At 51.0% G+C, this 12,754-nt stretch overlaps 1 protein-coding gene across 3 annotated transcripts; it reads left to right on the forward strand.

The window, feature by feature from the left end:
* The first annotated feature begins 2,587 nt into the window (after window positions 1-2,587).
* On the forward strand, window positions 2,588-10,662 carry Slc25a45 (solute carrier family 25 member 45). 3 transcript variants are annotated; one of them, XM_050137855.1, is made up of 7 exons: window positions 2,588-2,891; window positions 3,441-3,500; window positions 4,742-4,785; window positions 4,963-5,034; window positions 5,262-5,447; window positions 9,304-9,562; window positions 9,664-10,662. In XM_050137855.1, the coding sequence occupies exons 2-7, from the start codon at window positions 3,464-3,466 to the stop codon at window positions 9,930-9,932; spliced, it is 867 nt and encodes a 288-aa protein (XP_049993812.1). In that variant the 5' UTR covers window positions 2,588-2,891; window positions 3,441-3,463; the 3' UTR covers window positions 9,933-10,662. The 3 variants fall into 3 exon arrangements, with proteins under 3 accessions (XP_049993812.1, XP_049993811.1, XP_049993813.1); XM_050137854.1 differs by having other exon boundaries at window positions 2,588-3,500; XM_050137856.1 differs by lacking the exon at window positions 3,441-3,500.
* The last annotated feature ends 2,092 nt before the right edge of the window (window positions 10,663-12,754 follow it).

Consider the following 12,754-nt stretch of genomic DNA (forward strand, 5'->3'; position numbering starts at 1 on the left):
ACTTGGATGGTGGAGGCAGGAGGATCAGCAGAGTTCAAGGCCATACTTGGCCACATAGCTAGCCCAACGTCTGCCTGGGCCATATGAGACTGTCCCCCCCCAAAAAAAAACCCCACAAAATAACAGCAATAAATATTACAGACGGCCACAGTACTGCTTCAGGAGACACAAATCACTGTAGGCAGAGAGGGGAAGGTCTTTAGTTTCTGCTTACCTACCATGTGCGGGACGTGGGCCAACCCCTTTCCTGTGTATCTCATGAACATGCCTTATGGGTTCTGTGACTGGAACCAAGAGGATTGGTAGCTACCATTTATGTGCTTGGTACTTTAAAATAAACTTTGTGTGTGTGTGTGTGTGTTGTGTATGTGTGCGCCCGCGCATGTATGCGTGTCTGCATGTGTGTGTGTATGTGTTGATGTGGGTTAAACCCAGGGCCTCCTGCCTGTGAAGCAAGCACTCTAACCCTGAGCTACACGTGAGAGTAAATGTGGAACATTTTGTCTTTCTTCCCTGCTCCGTTACTGCCTCTTGCTCCCACACTTTCTGGACTTCTTCCCCCTATCGTCTCCTGTCCTCTGTGTGTGGGTGGGCACCTGTGCATGTGTGTCATGTGTACACACATTTATTCTAGATTCTGGAGCTGAGGAGACAGCTTCCTGCATGCTGATTGCACTCCCGACAACCCGAGCTGAGGTGATGGCAGGCATCTGTATCAACACCCTTCTATGGCCAGATGCCAGGTGGAGGGAAGAGACTCACCTGGAAGCTGGGGGACCATGCTGCGGGAAACAAGAGAGACCTGCTTAACGGAGCAGAAGGTGCGAACCTACTCCTGAAAGCTGTCCTTTGACTTCCGTATGAGTGCTGTGGTACAAGTGTGCACGCTCTTGCTCTTTGTCTCTGAAACACAGAGTTAATTCAGGTTTTGTTTTAATGGGCCTCGAGGGATGACACTGGTTAACAGCACTGGCTGTTCTTGAAGAAGACCCAGATTCTGTTTCAAGCCCACACGTGGGAGCTCACAGCCCCCTGTGACTGCATCTCTAACAGAAGATTTGACACCCTCTTTTGACCTGTGAGGGCTCATGCACACAGGTGGGACATGTATGTACTCAGGCACACAAACATGCACACATAAAAGCAAATAAATGAGCCGGGCAGTGGTGGCGCACGCCTTTAATCCCAGCACTCGGGAGGCAGAGGCAGGCGGATCTCTGTGAGTTCGAGGCCAGCCTGGTCTACAAGAGCTAATTCCAGAACAGGCTCCAAAGCTACAGAGAAACCCTGTCTCAAACAAACAAAACAAAACAGATAAATAAATAAATGGATGAATGAATACTGAGGCTGGAGAAATGGTACAAGCAAAAGCATCTACCGCTTTTTTTTCTTCTGTGTGGTTGTGGCTGTCTTGGAACTCTCTTTGAACACCAGGCTGGCCTCGAACTCAGCATTTACTGCTCTTGCAGAGGTCCTGGGTTTGAGTCTCAGCACCCACATGTTAGCCCGTAACCAACCTTAATACCAGCTCCAGGGAATCTTATGTCTTCTTGTAATCTCCACAGGTACTAGGCATGTGCGTGGCACAAACACATACATGTAGGGAAAACACTCATACCCATCAGATAAATCTTAAACATTGTAAGGTTTGTTCTGTTTTTTGAAACAGGGTTTCTCTGTTGCCCTGGCTGTCCTGGAACTCACTCTGTAAACCAGGCTGGCCTTGAACTCACAGAGATCTGCCTGCCTCTGCCTCCCAGAGCTGGGATTAAAGGCGTACACCACCACTGCCCGGCTTGTCTAGTTATTTTTAATTTAATTTAATTATTTATTTTGGTTTTTCAAGACAGCGTTTCTCTGTAGCTTTGGAGCCTGTCCTGGAACTAGCTTTTGTAGACCAGGCTGGCCTCGAACTCACAGAGATCTGCCGGCCTCTGCCTCCCGAGTGCTGGGATTAAAGGCGTGCACTAGCACTGCCTGGCCTATTTTTAATTTTAGATTCTGCACATGAAGGAAAATGTGACAATGGTCTCTCTGGGGTTGGCTTGTTTTGTTTCTCATGACGATCTCTAGTTCTTGCAAGTGATGTCATTTTATTGTTCTTTACGCCTTAAAACTCCGTTGCGTACAGCATCACACTGTCTCTGTCCACTTTTCCACCGACGGCCTTGCACTTTTCATTCTTCTGGCCACCGTTCATCCATTCATCACCCATTAGCATTTATCGTGTTATTCTGCCACACTCTCTAATCCATTAAGCATGTAAGTGGATAAAGCCGCCACAGGTCCTTGACTACACGGACAACCTGCAAGCTGCATGTAATAGGTCCATGACAAGCACCAGGAGAAAAGCGAGGAAGACGCTGGGAGGGAGGGGTGCAGACTTCGGGGCGATTTCAATTGTCCGCGAGATGGCTGGGGGTGCTCCCTGAGGTGATGTTTCAGTCTCTGCTTAAAGAAGTCCAGAGAGAGGATGCCCAGGAAGACGAAGCCAAGTCGGCTTTAGGGCCTCGAGGCTGAGAGCCTGTTCAGCAAAGCAGGAAGCAGGACATGAGGTCAGAGAAGGGCGGTACTGTGAGGGCTCGGACAGCACAGAAGTGATTTAGCCACTTTCTTTTTAATTTTTAAAGAAAGGAAATTTGTTTGTTGCAGTTTAGAGGCAAGAAAGTTAAAAAAAAAATCTAGCCTCTGGTGAGGGCCTCCCTGCTCCATCAGCTGACGGCAGGGGCCAGAGGGCAGGAGAGCAGAATTTTGGTTTTGACGCAGTGTAGCTCTGGTCTTTGCCCAGTCAAAAGCCCATTGTTCTTCCCCCTGGGGTAGAGGAGGCTGCGGTTCTGACTCACGGCTGTAAACAACTCTGGAGAGAGCGGACAAACAGGCTTCAGGGCCTGGTGAGTCACTTCTGGGGGCAGGGGCCTCTCTTTTTCGGATTGTTCGCATCCTGCCCTAGGCTCAGGCGGCTGCCATAGGCCACTGTAGCCTGGGACTGCCACCTGGTGGCCACTGTCTGACTTCAAATAGCTTCTCAACTGGTTAGGGTAGGTGAGGCTTGCGCTCCGAGGGGATGAATGAGAATTTGCTCTGGATATGCTGCTCAGGCAGGGCCTTGCTCCTTACTCAATAAGGCAGCCAGCCTTGCAGAGGCTCACCAAGCTAGGCCTCAGTGTCACACAGCAAGGTTGTCACTGTCCAGGGACAGGACTCAGGCTTGCTCTGTCAACCTGGCCCTAGAGATTCCATACTTGGCTGGTCTCTTCCAAGCTCAGGGTCACTGAAGTTGGCTCCCTCTTGCTAATGGTTGTCTGAGGTCTGGGCACTGGGCCACTTCTCACCCTCCAGTCAGGGTTAAACATTAGTGGGAGGTTATCGGGTTCGGAAAGGGGGTGGGGATTTCACTTGCAACAGTCTTCTCTGCTTCTCTGTGGCCCTGCCCGGAGCAGCAGTTCCCACCCGAGCCTACGCAATGCCTGTGGAGGAGTTTGTGGCTGGCTGGATCTCCGGTGAGACCTTCTTCTTTCTATCTTCTCACCCTTAAGGGTGGGTTGTGGGGAGGAAGTTGTTCCCTTGGAGCACCCAGTTTCCAGAGCCTTCTGGGAATAGCCAAGGAAGCAGAGGGGAAAGAAGACAAGGAGAGACTGCTTCTGCATCCCAAGGCCATGCTGCCAGAGACCACTAAGGACTTGACAACCAGGGAACCTCCCCCAAGCCCCTTCTCCCAGACCAGTGTAAGGGACCCAGAACACATTCACCTTTGATCTCACCGGCTGTCCTGACTTACCCTTTGGAAATCTGCTCCACCTGGCAATGGGTGGCACTCTTCCGCCTTGAGAAAGGACACCATGGATGTGCTCCTGGTGCTGCACCCCAGGCCCCAGAAACAGCATTTTTTTTTTTTTTTTGTTTTGTTTTGTGGAGAATAAGACTAGACTGTGGGTGGCTTTCTCCCCTGGGGCCGGCAGGACTCTAAGCCCCCCACCCCCCACCCCTCTCTGCACTGGTAAGACAGGTAGAAGGCCAGAGGAAGGGGCCAGCAGGGCCTGTTCTCATCCAAGGCCACAGAACTCTGAGAGCAAGGCAGAGTACAGCTCACACAGTTGGGAATGGCAGCCACTCCTCTAGGGCAGCGGCTCTCGACCTCCCTCATGCTCCAACCCCCAACGTTAAAATTACTATTGTTGCTACTTCATAACTGTAATTGTTAGTGTTATGAATGTAATGTAAATGTCTGATATGTTACCCCAAAGGGGTCGCGACCTAGAGGACAGTATTACAGGTGGTTCTTCCCTATTGTGTGTGTGTGGGCCTCAGGTGAGGTCAAGTGTCTGCCACCTATTCCCCAGCTCTTTGGTGGCCCAATATCAGGTGTGGTGGGGTGGGATAGGGCAGGGCAGCTGGGATCTCAGTGGAGCCCCAAGAATGTGGTTGTGGGTGTCTAAGCATACCCGGCCTTCCTGCTCCTACCTGATCCCTCTTTCCTCCAGTAGAGACTTGCTTCTTAGATTTGGCACAGAGTTCTTACTCATAGCGCACCTTCTTTTCATTTTACATCCCAGCCACGGTTTTCCCTCCTGCCCCTCCTCCTGCCTCCTTCCTCCCCCACAGCCCACCCTCCATCCACTCCTCCCAACAGATTAGGGCTCCTATGGGAAGTCAACAAATCTGGCACAGTAAGTTGGGCAGGTCCGACCCCCCCCCACTCGCATTAAGGCTGAGTATTCACAGCACCTCCTTGTCACCGCAGGAGCCGTGGGGCTGGTCCTGGGGCACCCGTTTGACACTATAAAGGTAAGTGTAGCGGAGGTACCAAGGGAACCGATGGTCTGGCCAGAACCTGGGTAAGAGCCCAGCTAATTGGGCTCACTTGTGTGTCTGCCAGCATCTACTGCGTGGGCGACCTGGCTGGGGCTGTGGGAGCAGCCCTGGCTTGCCCATTTCCTCATATACCCAGTACTTTCCATCCAGGTGCGCTTACAGACCCAGAACACATACCGGGGCATCGTGGACTGCATACTCAAGACTTACCGCCATGAGTCGGTAGGTAGCCTACTTCTTCCGGAGTGGGAGTGACTCTTTCCTGCCTGGCAGTCACTTAGCATCCCTAAAGCCAAGTGAGGTCCTCGCAGCCTCCTTCACCTGCTCTGTCTGCCTGGGACAGGACTTGAGCAGAAGTGATGTACAGATAGCAGAGGCCTGGCCAGCACTGGAAGTGGGACAAGGGAGGCCCACCATGCCTCTTACGATGCCATCATATTGCTCTGCAGGTCCTGGGCTTCTTCAAAGGAATGAGCTTCCCCATTGCCAGTGTAGCCCTGGTCAACTCCGTCCTGTTTGGCGTGTACAGCAACACCCTGCTGGCCCTCACAGCCACCTCCCACCAGGAGCGGCGGGCCCAGCCACCCAGCTACACAAACATCTTCATAGCAGGTTGTACTGGGGGTGTCCTGCAGGTGAGAGGGTCATGTATGAGTACACACGTTCAGGCGGCACAGTGATGGATCTGAGCCTCACACACACACACACACACACACACACACACACACACACACACACTCACACCCCAGGGACTCCCAGCAGTGCCTGATAAGGCCTTCCTAAGGGGACTTGTAGCCACTGCTAATTGACCTAGCCATGTTGTGCCTTGCCAGCCTGCAGGCTTGGAAGTGGAAGGTCACAGAGAAGAGACCAGGGGGACAAAAAGCAGAGGGGGGGGGCAAAGACGATGCTAGGCAGAAGCGACCAATGCCTTCTTTCAGGCTTGTCTACCTTCAGAAGGGTCTCCTAGCCCTAGAGTTGTGGGGAGACTATGCAGCATGGTGACCTTTGACCCCGGGGAACTGTCACTGTCATTCCCCAGCAGAGCTGAGTTTTACCCTTTAAGTAACCCTAAAGTGGTCCTAGTCCATTCTACCTGCTTAGCCAGGCTTTGGCCTGAAGTACAAGGATAGCCATAATCTCTGAGCCCGGCCTGAGGCCACAGGTCACAGACCTCAGCCAATCACTGTGTGTCACCCCCATCGTCTGTTCTGGTCTTTGTTCTTAGCACCCTGGCACGGCTTCTATTGGGGGGGGGTGGAAACTAAAAGAGCTTCCAGGCCCTAGAGGGGACCTGAGCTAAAGGGAGTGTCTGAGCAGAAAGGGACAAAGGGACAGGTGCCAGTTCAAGCCTACACCCAGACGGGCTCCTAGGTAACCTTCTAATGGGTACCTGCCCTGATGCCACTGATACTTCACGGGGCAGAGAGCAAGATGAGAGGACGAAGCCGGGGTGTGCACGGCAGGGGTTAATGATTAAAGAGGCCCAGAGACGCCTGGCTCCTTTCTCCCTCCTCCCCCACCGCCTTTTCCTTGTTTGTTTGTTTGTGAGTTTTGTTTTGAGACAGGGTTTCTCTATGTAACAAACAGCTCTGGCTGTCCTGGTACTCGCTCTGTACAGAGACCAGGCTGGCCTCAAACTCAGAGATCCACCTGCCTCTGCCTTCTGAGCGCTGGGATTAAAGGCAAGCACTATTCCCACCCCGGCATCATCTTTTTATTATTTATTTGTTTGGTCGGTTTGGTTTTTCAGAACAGGGTTTCTCTGTGTAATAGTCATAGCTGTCCAGGAACTCACTTTGTAGACCTGGCTGGCCTCGAACTCACTGAGATCCTACCTGCCTCTGCCTCCCGAGTGCTGGAATTAACGGTGTGCGCCACCACCGCCTGGCCACCCTTTTATTTTTTTAAATGATTTATTTATTTTTTTATGTGTATGAGTGCTTTGCTTACATATATGATGAGCACCATGTGTGTGCAGTGCCTGCAGAGGCCCACAAAAGGTGTTGAATCTCCTTGAACAAAAGTAACTACAGATGGTTGTGAGCTACCATGTGGGTCCTGGGAACTGAGCCCCAGGCCTTTGCAAGAGCAGTGAGTTTTCTTAACCACAGAACCATCTCTCAACCCCCTCTAGTTTAGTGTTCTTGAAACAGGGTTTTGCTATGTAGCCCTAGTGGGCCTATAATTCACTCTGTAGATTAGACTATCCTCCAATTTATAACAGTCCCCTAGCCTCTTCCCCAGACTCTGGAATTAGAGTTACATGCCACCAAACAAGGCTTTATGTTCCTTATTATACAGATATGTGCCCATATATTTCTAAAGCCTGGAGGCCTGTACCCCTCAAAAACAGTACGAGACCAAAGTCCCTTGATAAAGTGGCCTGACTTAGGCCCAGCCAGGTGCCACTTCTCAATCACTTTCTCCTCATCTCTCTGAAAAGCAGAACCAGGGACTGTTAGGACCATAAGTGGTGACTTGGTCTAGGAACCTGCTAGAAGCCAGCGTTTCCTGGGACATCTGTCAACAGGGTTTCAAAGCCAGTTATGTACCAGTGAGGAAGTGGGAGGAAGGGGAAGGTGCTGACAGCTTCTGGTGACACAAACATTGCTTGTGGCCTTGTTGAAGCCTCTCTGGCTAACAACCCTTTAGGTTCCATGGGTCACACCCCACAAGAGTCCCTGCGTCATCTCTGGAGCTCCAGGTCAGGAGCCCACCCCGCTGAGTGCTCCGCTCAGCCCTGTTGACAGACCTCGGGAGGAGCCTCAGCCCCAGCTTACAAAGGGCCTCCACCTTCCACGGAGGCAGAAGCGTGCAGTGTGCCCTGTCCCTGCTAAAGCCCACCACTAGTCTCTCTAATACCAACCAGGTCTAGAGCTGAACCCGGAGCTCATGTGCTTCTAGTCAGACAGACAGCAAACTCACAGCCGGGGCAAGTCAGTTCCCGCTAGGACCCTGCCTGCACCTCCGTGACACCGCAAACGGTGTTCTTTGATTTTTAAAAAAAAGTCTTTAGTCCTAAAATCAAACTTAAATTCTGCCCGTGGAAGCTCAAAGAAGGTATATGATTCCCTGGAGCTGGAGTTACAGGCAGTTAGGGGCTGCCCTATATGGACTCAGGATGCAGACTCAGGTCCTCTGGGCAGACAGTATACACTCTTACCCATCGAGACTCCTCTCCAGCGCTGGTTAGGTTTTTTTTTTTTTTTTTTTTCGAGACAGGGTTTCTCTGTGGTTTTGGAGCCTGTCCTGGAACTAGCTCTTGTAGACCAGGCTGGTCTCGAACTCATAGAGATCCGCCTGCCTCTACCTCCCGAGTGCTGGGATTAAAGGCATGCGCCACCACCGCCCGGCTGCTTAGTTTTTTTTTAATGAATGTTTTTAAATCTCTTATGTGTACGGATGCTCTTGCCTGCGTGCATGCATGTGTGCCATGTACATCCCTGGTACCTACTGAGCAGTATTGGATCCCCTGCAACTGGAGTTCCAGATGGTTACACAGAGCCGCATGTGGGTTCTGGGAACTGACTCTACATCCTCTGGAGGAGTGTCCAGTGCTTTTAACCGCCGAGTCCCATCTCTCCAGCCCCGGGACTCGTTTATTGACTGAGTTTCATTCTGCTGTAGCTCACACCAACCTGAAACTCACTATGCAGACCAGGCTAGTATTGAACTCTTGTAGTCCTCACTGAAGCCTCTGGGGTCACAGGTATGAGCCCAGCACAGCCTTCTAGAACCTCCCCTGAGCTTCAGTAGCTTCTCTTGTTTGTCTGGTGACAGGATCTCACTATGTAGCTCTTGCTGGAATTTACTGTGTAGACCAGGCTGGGCTTTAGCTTACAGAGATCTGCCTGCCTTTGCCTCTGCTTCCTGAAATGCTGAGGTTGAAGGCATGTGTCTCCCTGGCCAGCTAGCTGCTTAACAGCTATACCCCTGACACCTCATCAGTATGGTGACCTCCTCCTCTCCACATCTTCCCAGCCCAGTCCAGTCTACTCCAGGTCTGCTTCCTGGCTAAGGGCTCTAGGGCCTTTTTGGTCAGAGGCAGGGAGGGCTGCTTTGTGGCCTTAGAGAGGTGTGCTACGGAAGAGGGGGAGTCTCTGATGCTGGGTCTGTTTTAGAAAAATGCCAACGAGGTGACCCTCACCTGCAGCATCAGCTCCTCACTGTTTTGCTTACAGAATGAACCCTCATGGAGCCCCAGCCACTGCAAACATGGGCTCCTCCCTGGAATCAGGGAGCCCTGGAGCCAGCCCACTCCCATTTGTCCTTGGGCACCTGTGCCTGCTATCTTAGGAGGAGGGGCCAGTGCAGAGCCTCTCAGGCCTGATAATAAGAGAGGCAGTCTGTTCTCAGATACTTGGCCAAACTCAGCCGTGTACGTGGGAGGCTAGGAGCTGGCAGCAGGAGCCTCTGCCCTATTGTGATTATAAGCAGATTTTCCCAAGCTTAAACTCCACCCAGTCCCCTCCATGTCTTTCTTCATAGGCCTACTGCCTGGCTCCTTTCGACCTCATCAAAGTCCGTCTACAAAACCAGACAGAGCCGAGGATGAAGATAGGGAGCTCTGAACCCCGATACCGGGGGCCTGTGCACTGTGCAGCCTCCATCTTGAGAGAAGAGGGACTCCAGGGACTGTTCAGAGGATCCTGGGCCCTAGTGCTGAGGGACACCCCTACGTTGGGAATGTACTTTGTCACCTATGAAGGGCTATGTCGCCAGTACACACCAGAAGGCCAGAATCCCAGTAAGTGGGGTGGGGTGGGGGTCCAGCAGGCTAGGGAGGGAACTAAGGCTGGGGAGACGCTCTGTTCCAGTCTGACTCCACCCTGGCTTCCTCTGCTCCAGGCTCAACCACAGTACTGGTGGCTGGTGGCTTTGCTGGCATAGCCTCCTGGATCACAGCCACGCCTTTTGATGTGATCAAGTCCCGGATGCAGATGGACGGGCTGAAGGGGAGAAAATACCGGGGGATGCTGCACTGTATGGCAAGCAGCTTCCAGCAGGAAGGAATACGAGTCTTTTTCAAAGGCATGACCCTCAATAGTGCCCGTGCCTTTCCTGTCAACGCCGTTACCTTCCTTAGCTATGAATATCTGCTGAGCTTGTGGAGATGAGCCTGGCCAGGCCGTGCCAGCAACTCTACAACCGGAGCATGGCGGATAGATAGCAACTTGGAAAATCAAACTAAAGAACCCAGCTAGCAGGTTCAAAAGCAAGAGGTGACATGCATCACCCAGAGTTAAGGAGTCAACTGGCAAGACACCAATGAAGCTGGTCGGTCGTGTACGGACTCCAAGACACACCCATCTCAAGCCCACCTCTTTCCAGAAAGCAGCCAGGCCACCATGTCACAACTGCCCCTCTGAAGAGAGCTCTCAGGGACCAGTCACTGTCTTGGCGCCACCCAGTAGGGGTTCAAGCCATTCCCCAGGACGGGAGAATGACCTTTGCCTCCTCATGTCCAGAAGCCTTCAGGGTTTCCATCATCTTCAGGGAAACCCAGGTCTCTAGCTCCTGGCTCTCCTGGCCCACTAGGTGGTGGTCCTCTCTCTTGGTCACTTCCTGCTGTGGTCCCTCATGTCCCAGGAGTGCTCAGTGGGGTTTAGTTATTGTCCCTCCAGTGGCCTACTCTCCTCTGAGACTCAGGCAGAGCTGTCTCTAGGGTCCTTCCAGCCCTGTGGGGTACCCAAGAACCTCAGCCCTCCTCCTACCTCAACCACAGCTCTTGTGTGCAGGGCTTCATGGTTAGTTGTCTCGCTCCTGAGTCATTGTCTCTGAGAGTCTTGTGGTAAGGTGTATTCCTGTCTCTTGAACAGATACATGCAATAAAGTTTCCTTTGCTGACATGCTGATGATTCCCTCCCATCTCTGCTCCCACCACATACACGTCTGTCCATGCCCTGGCCCCTCTCCAGGCTGGCTCTGCCTGGCCCACATCTCCTTATATTTGTCTTCTTTCTTTTTTCTTTATTCTTTTTTTTTTTTACATTTGTCTTCTTATTTACCTCAATTGTTAAATTAGATATTAAAACTGTCTGAGGGGCTGGAAAGATGGCTCAGTGATTAAGATCACTGGCTGCTCTTCCAGAGGACCCAGATTCAAATCCCAGCACTCACAGGGCAGCTCACAACCATCTGTTAAATCCTCTTCTGGCTTCTGTGGGCATTGCATGTACATGGTACATATCTATACTTGGGGGCAAAACACCCATACACATAAAATAATAACAAAAATATTTTAAAAAAACTGGATGAGCCGGGTGGTGGTGGTGGTGGCACATGCCTTTAATTCCAGCAGTCAGGAGGCAGAGGCAGGTGGATCTCTGAGTTTGAGGCCAGCCTGGTCTACAGAGTGAATTCCAGGACTGGCTCCATAGCTACTGAGAAATCCAGTCTCAAACAAACAAACAAACAAACAAACAAACCCAAAACACAAAAAACAAACAAACAAAAAAACTGGAAGAGAGCTTGACAATGGCCTTTAATTTCAGCACTCAGAGGGCAGAGGCAGGCAGATCTCCCAGTTCAAGGTCAGACTGGTCAACAAAGCAGTTCCAGAACAGCAGGACTATTGTGTCTCAAAAACCATAAATAAATAGAATAGTCAGTTTACTCTTTCATGACTTCTCATGACTCAGAGAGTCCCCATCAGGGAAGGCCCTATTTACTCCCCCCCCCCTCCCCCAAGACAGGGCTTCTCTGTGTAACAGTAACAGTCCTGGCTGTCCTGGAAGTCACTCAGACTCAGAGATCTACCTACCTCTGCCTCCCAAGTGCTGGGATTAAAGGCATGTGCCACCACTGCCCGGTCGACATTTGTTCTTCTTTTTTAATATTTATTTATTTATTATGTATACAATATTCTGCCTCCATGGATGCCTGCAGGCCAGAAGAGGGCACCAGACCCCATTACAGATGGTTGTGAGCCACCATGTGGTTGCCAGGAATCGAACTCAGAACCTTTGGAAGAGCAGTCAGTGCTCTTAACCTCTGAGCCATCTCTCCAGCCCCCAACATTTGTTCTTGATGAATGTCTTAACCTACTTCTGCTAAACACATGTGGCCCTCTCCCACCACAAGACATTGGCACACATTCTTCTCTCTGAGGTGTACCTCCCCTTCTTTCAGCTCTAGGCTCTTTGAAATGTCTTTTAGTTTCTTTGGGCTGTGGGATGATTCAGAAGTGCCTGGAGGGTTTGTTCAAGTACAGCTTGTGGAGTCTAACTTCAGTTTCTGACTCAGAAGGTTTTTGGAGGGTAAGTTCTCAGAGGAAGCTGCGGGTGTGGGCGAGGACCACTGGACATGTTTCTCATGTCACTGATTTTCTTCGGTCTGTAATTACATGTTCACCTCTGAGTGTCTTCTGTGATTCTGATTGTATCTGTCTCTCTAGCCCATGAACTCCATGGAGCAGAGACTCCACCCCTAATTGCTTGTCATTAAAACTAGAGCTGCAAAGAGGGTTGTCCAGCTGATAGTTTTGAGAGTCTAGGGATGCAGCGCAGGTGGTAGAGTGCTTGTGTGCACATTAAAGCCCTGGATTGATTGCCAGTATCACATACCTGGGGCATGATGACTTTATACTGTAATCCTAGCACTAGGTAGGTAGAGGCAAGATCAGAAGTTCAAGGTTGTCCTCGGCTAGGTAAGCGACCCTGTCTCAGAAAACAAACAAACAAAAAAAAAGTTTTAACAAAATGAGTGAATGAATTAATAAACAAAAACTGGTTTTCCTAACTCCCTCTCTGGAAGACCAGTACTCTAATGGCGCTGTTTTCTATAAGCAACAAGATTTCAGATAATTATTACAAACAGCCAAAGCCTTGCTAACTGATAAAGAATGAAGAAACCTCCCACGATCCCAGAAATAGAGGCTGTGAGGCCAGGATGTGGGGCTGAGGCTGCCTCCTAAGGTGAGTGCTGAATCCACCACCGG

The sequence above is a fragment of the Alexandromys fortis genome, unplaced genomic scaffold, assembly GCF_014885135.2.
Source record: "Alexandromys fortis isolate MF-2015 unplaced genomic scaffold, M_Fortis_MF-2015_v1.1 scaffold_3, whole genome shotgun sequence".
In the NCBI taxonomy this organism is placed as follows: Eukaryota; Metazoa; Chordata; class Mammalia; order Rodentia; family Cricetidae; genus Alexandromys; species Alexandromys fortis.

Coding starts and splice junctions, on each gene's coding strand:
- Slc25a45 (XM_050137854.1), top strand. CDS start 3,464: ATGCCTGTGGAGGAGTTTGTGGCTGGCTGGATCTCCG. Junction 5,035..5,261: donor AGACTTACCGCCATGAGTCG/GTAGGTAGCCTA, acceptor ATTGCTCTGCAG/GTCCTGGGCTTCTTCAAAGG. Junction 5,448..9,303: donor GTACTGGGGGTGTCCTGCAG/GTGAGAGGGTCA, acceptor CTTTCTTCATAG/GCCTACTGCCTGGCTCCTTT.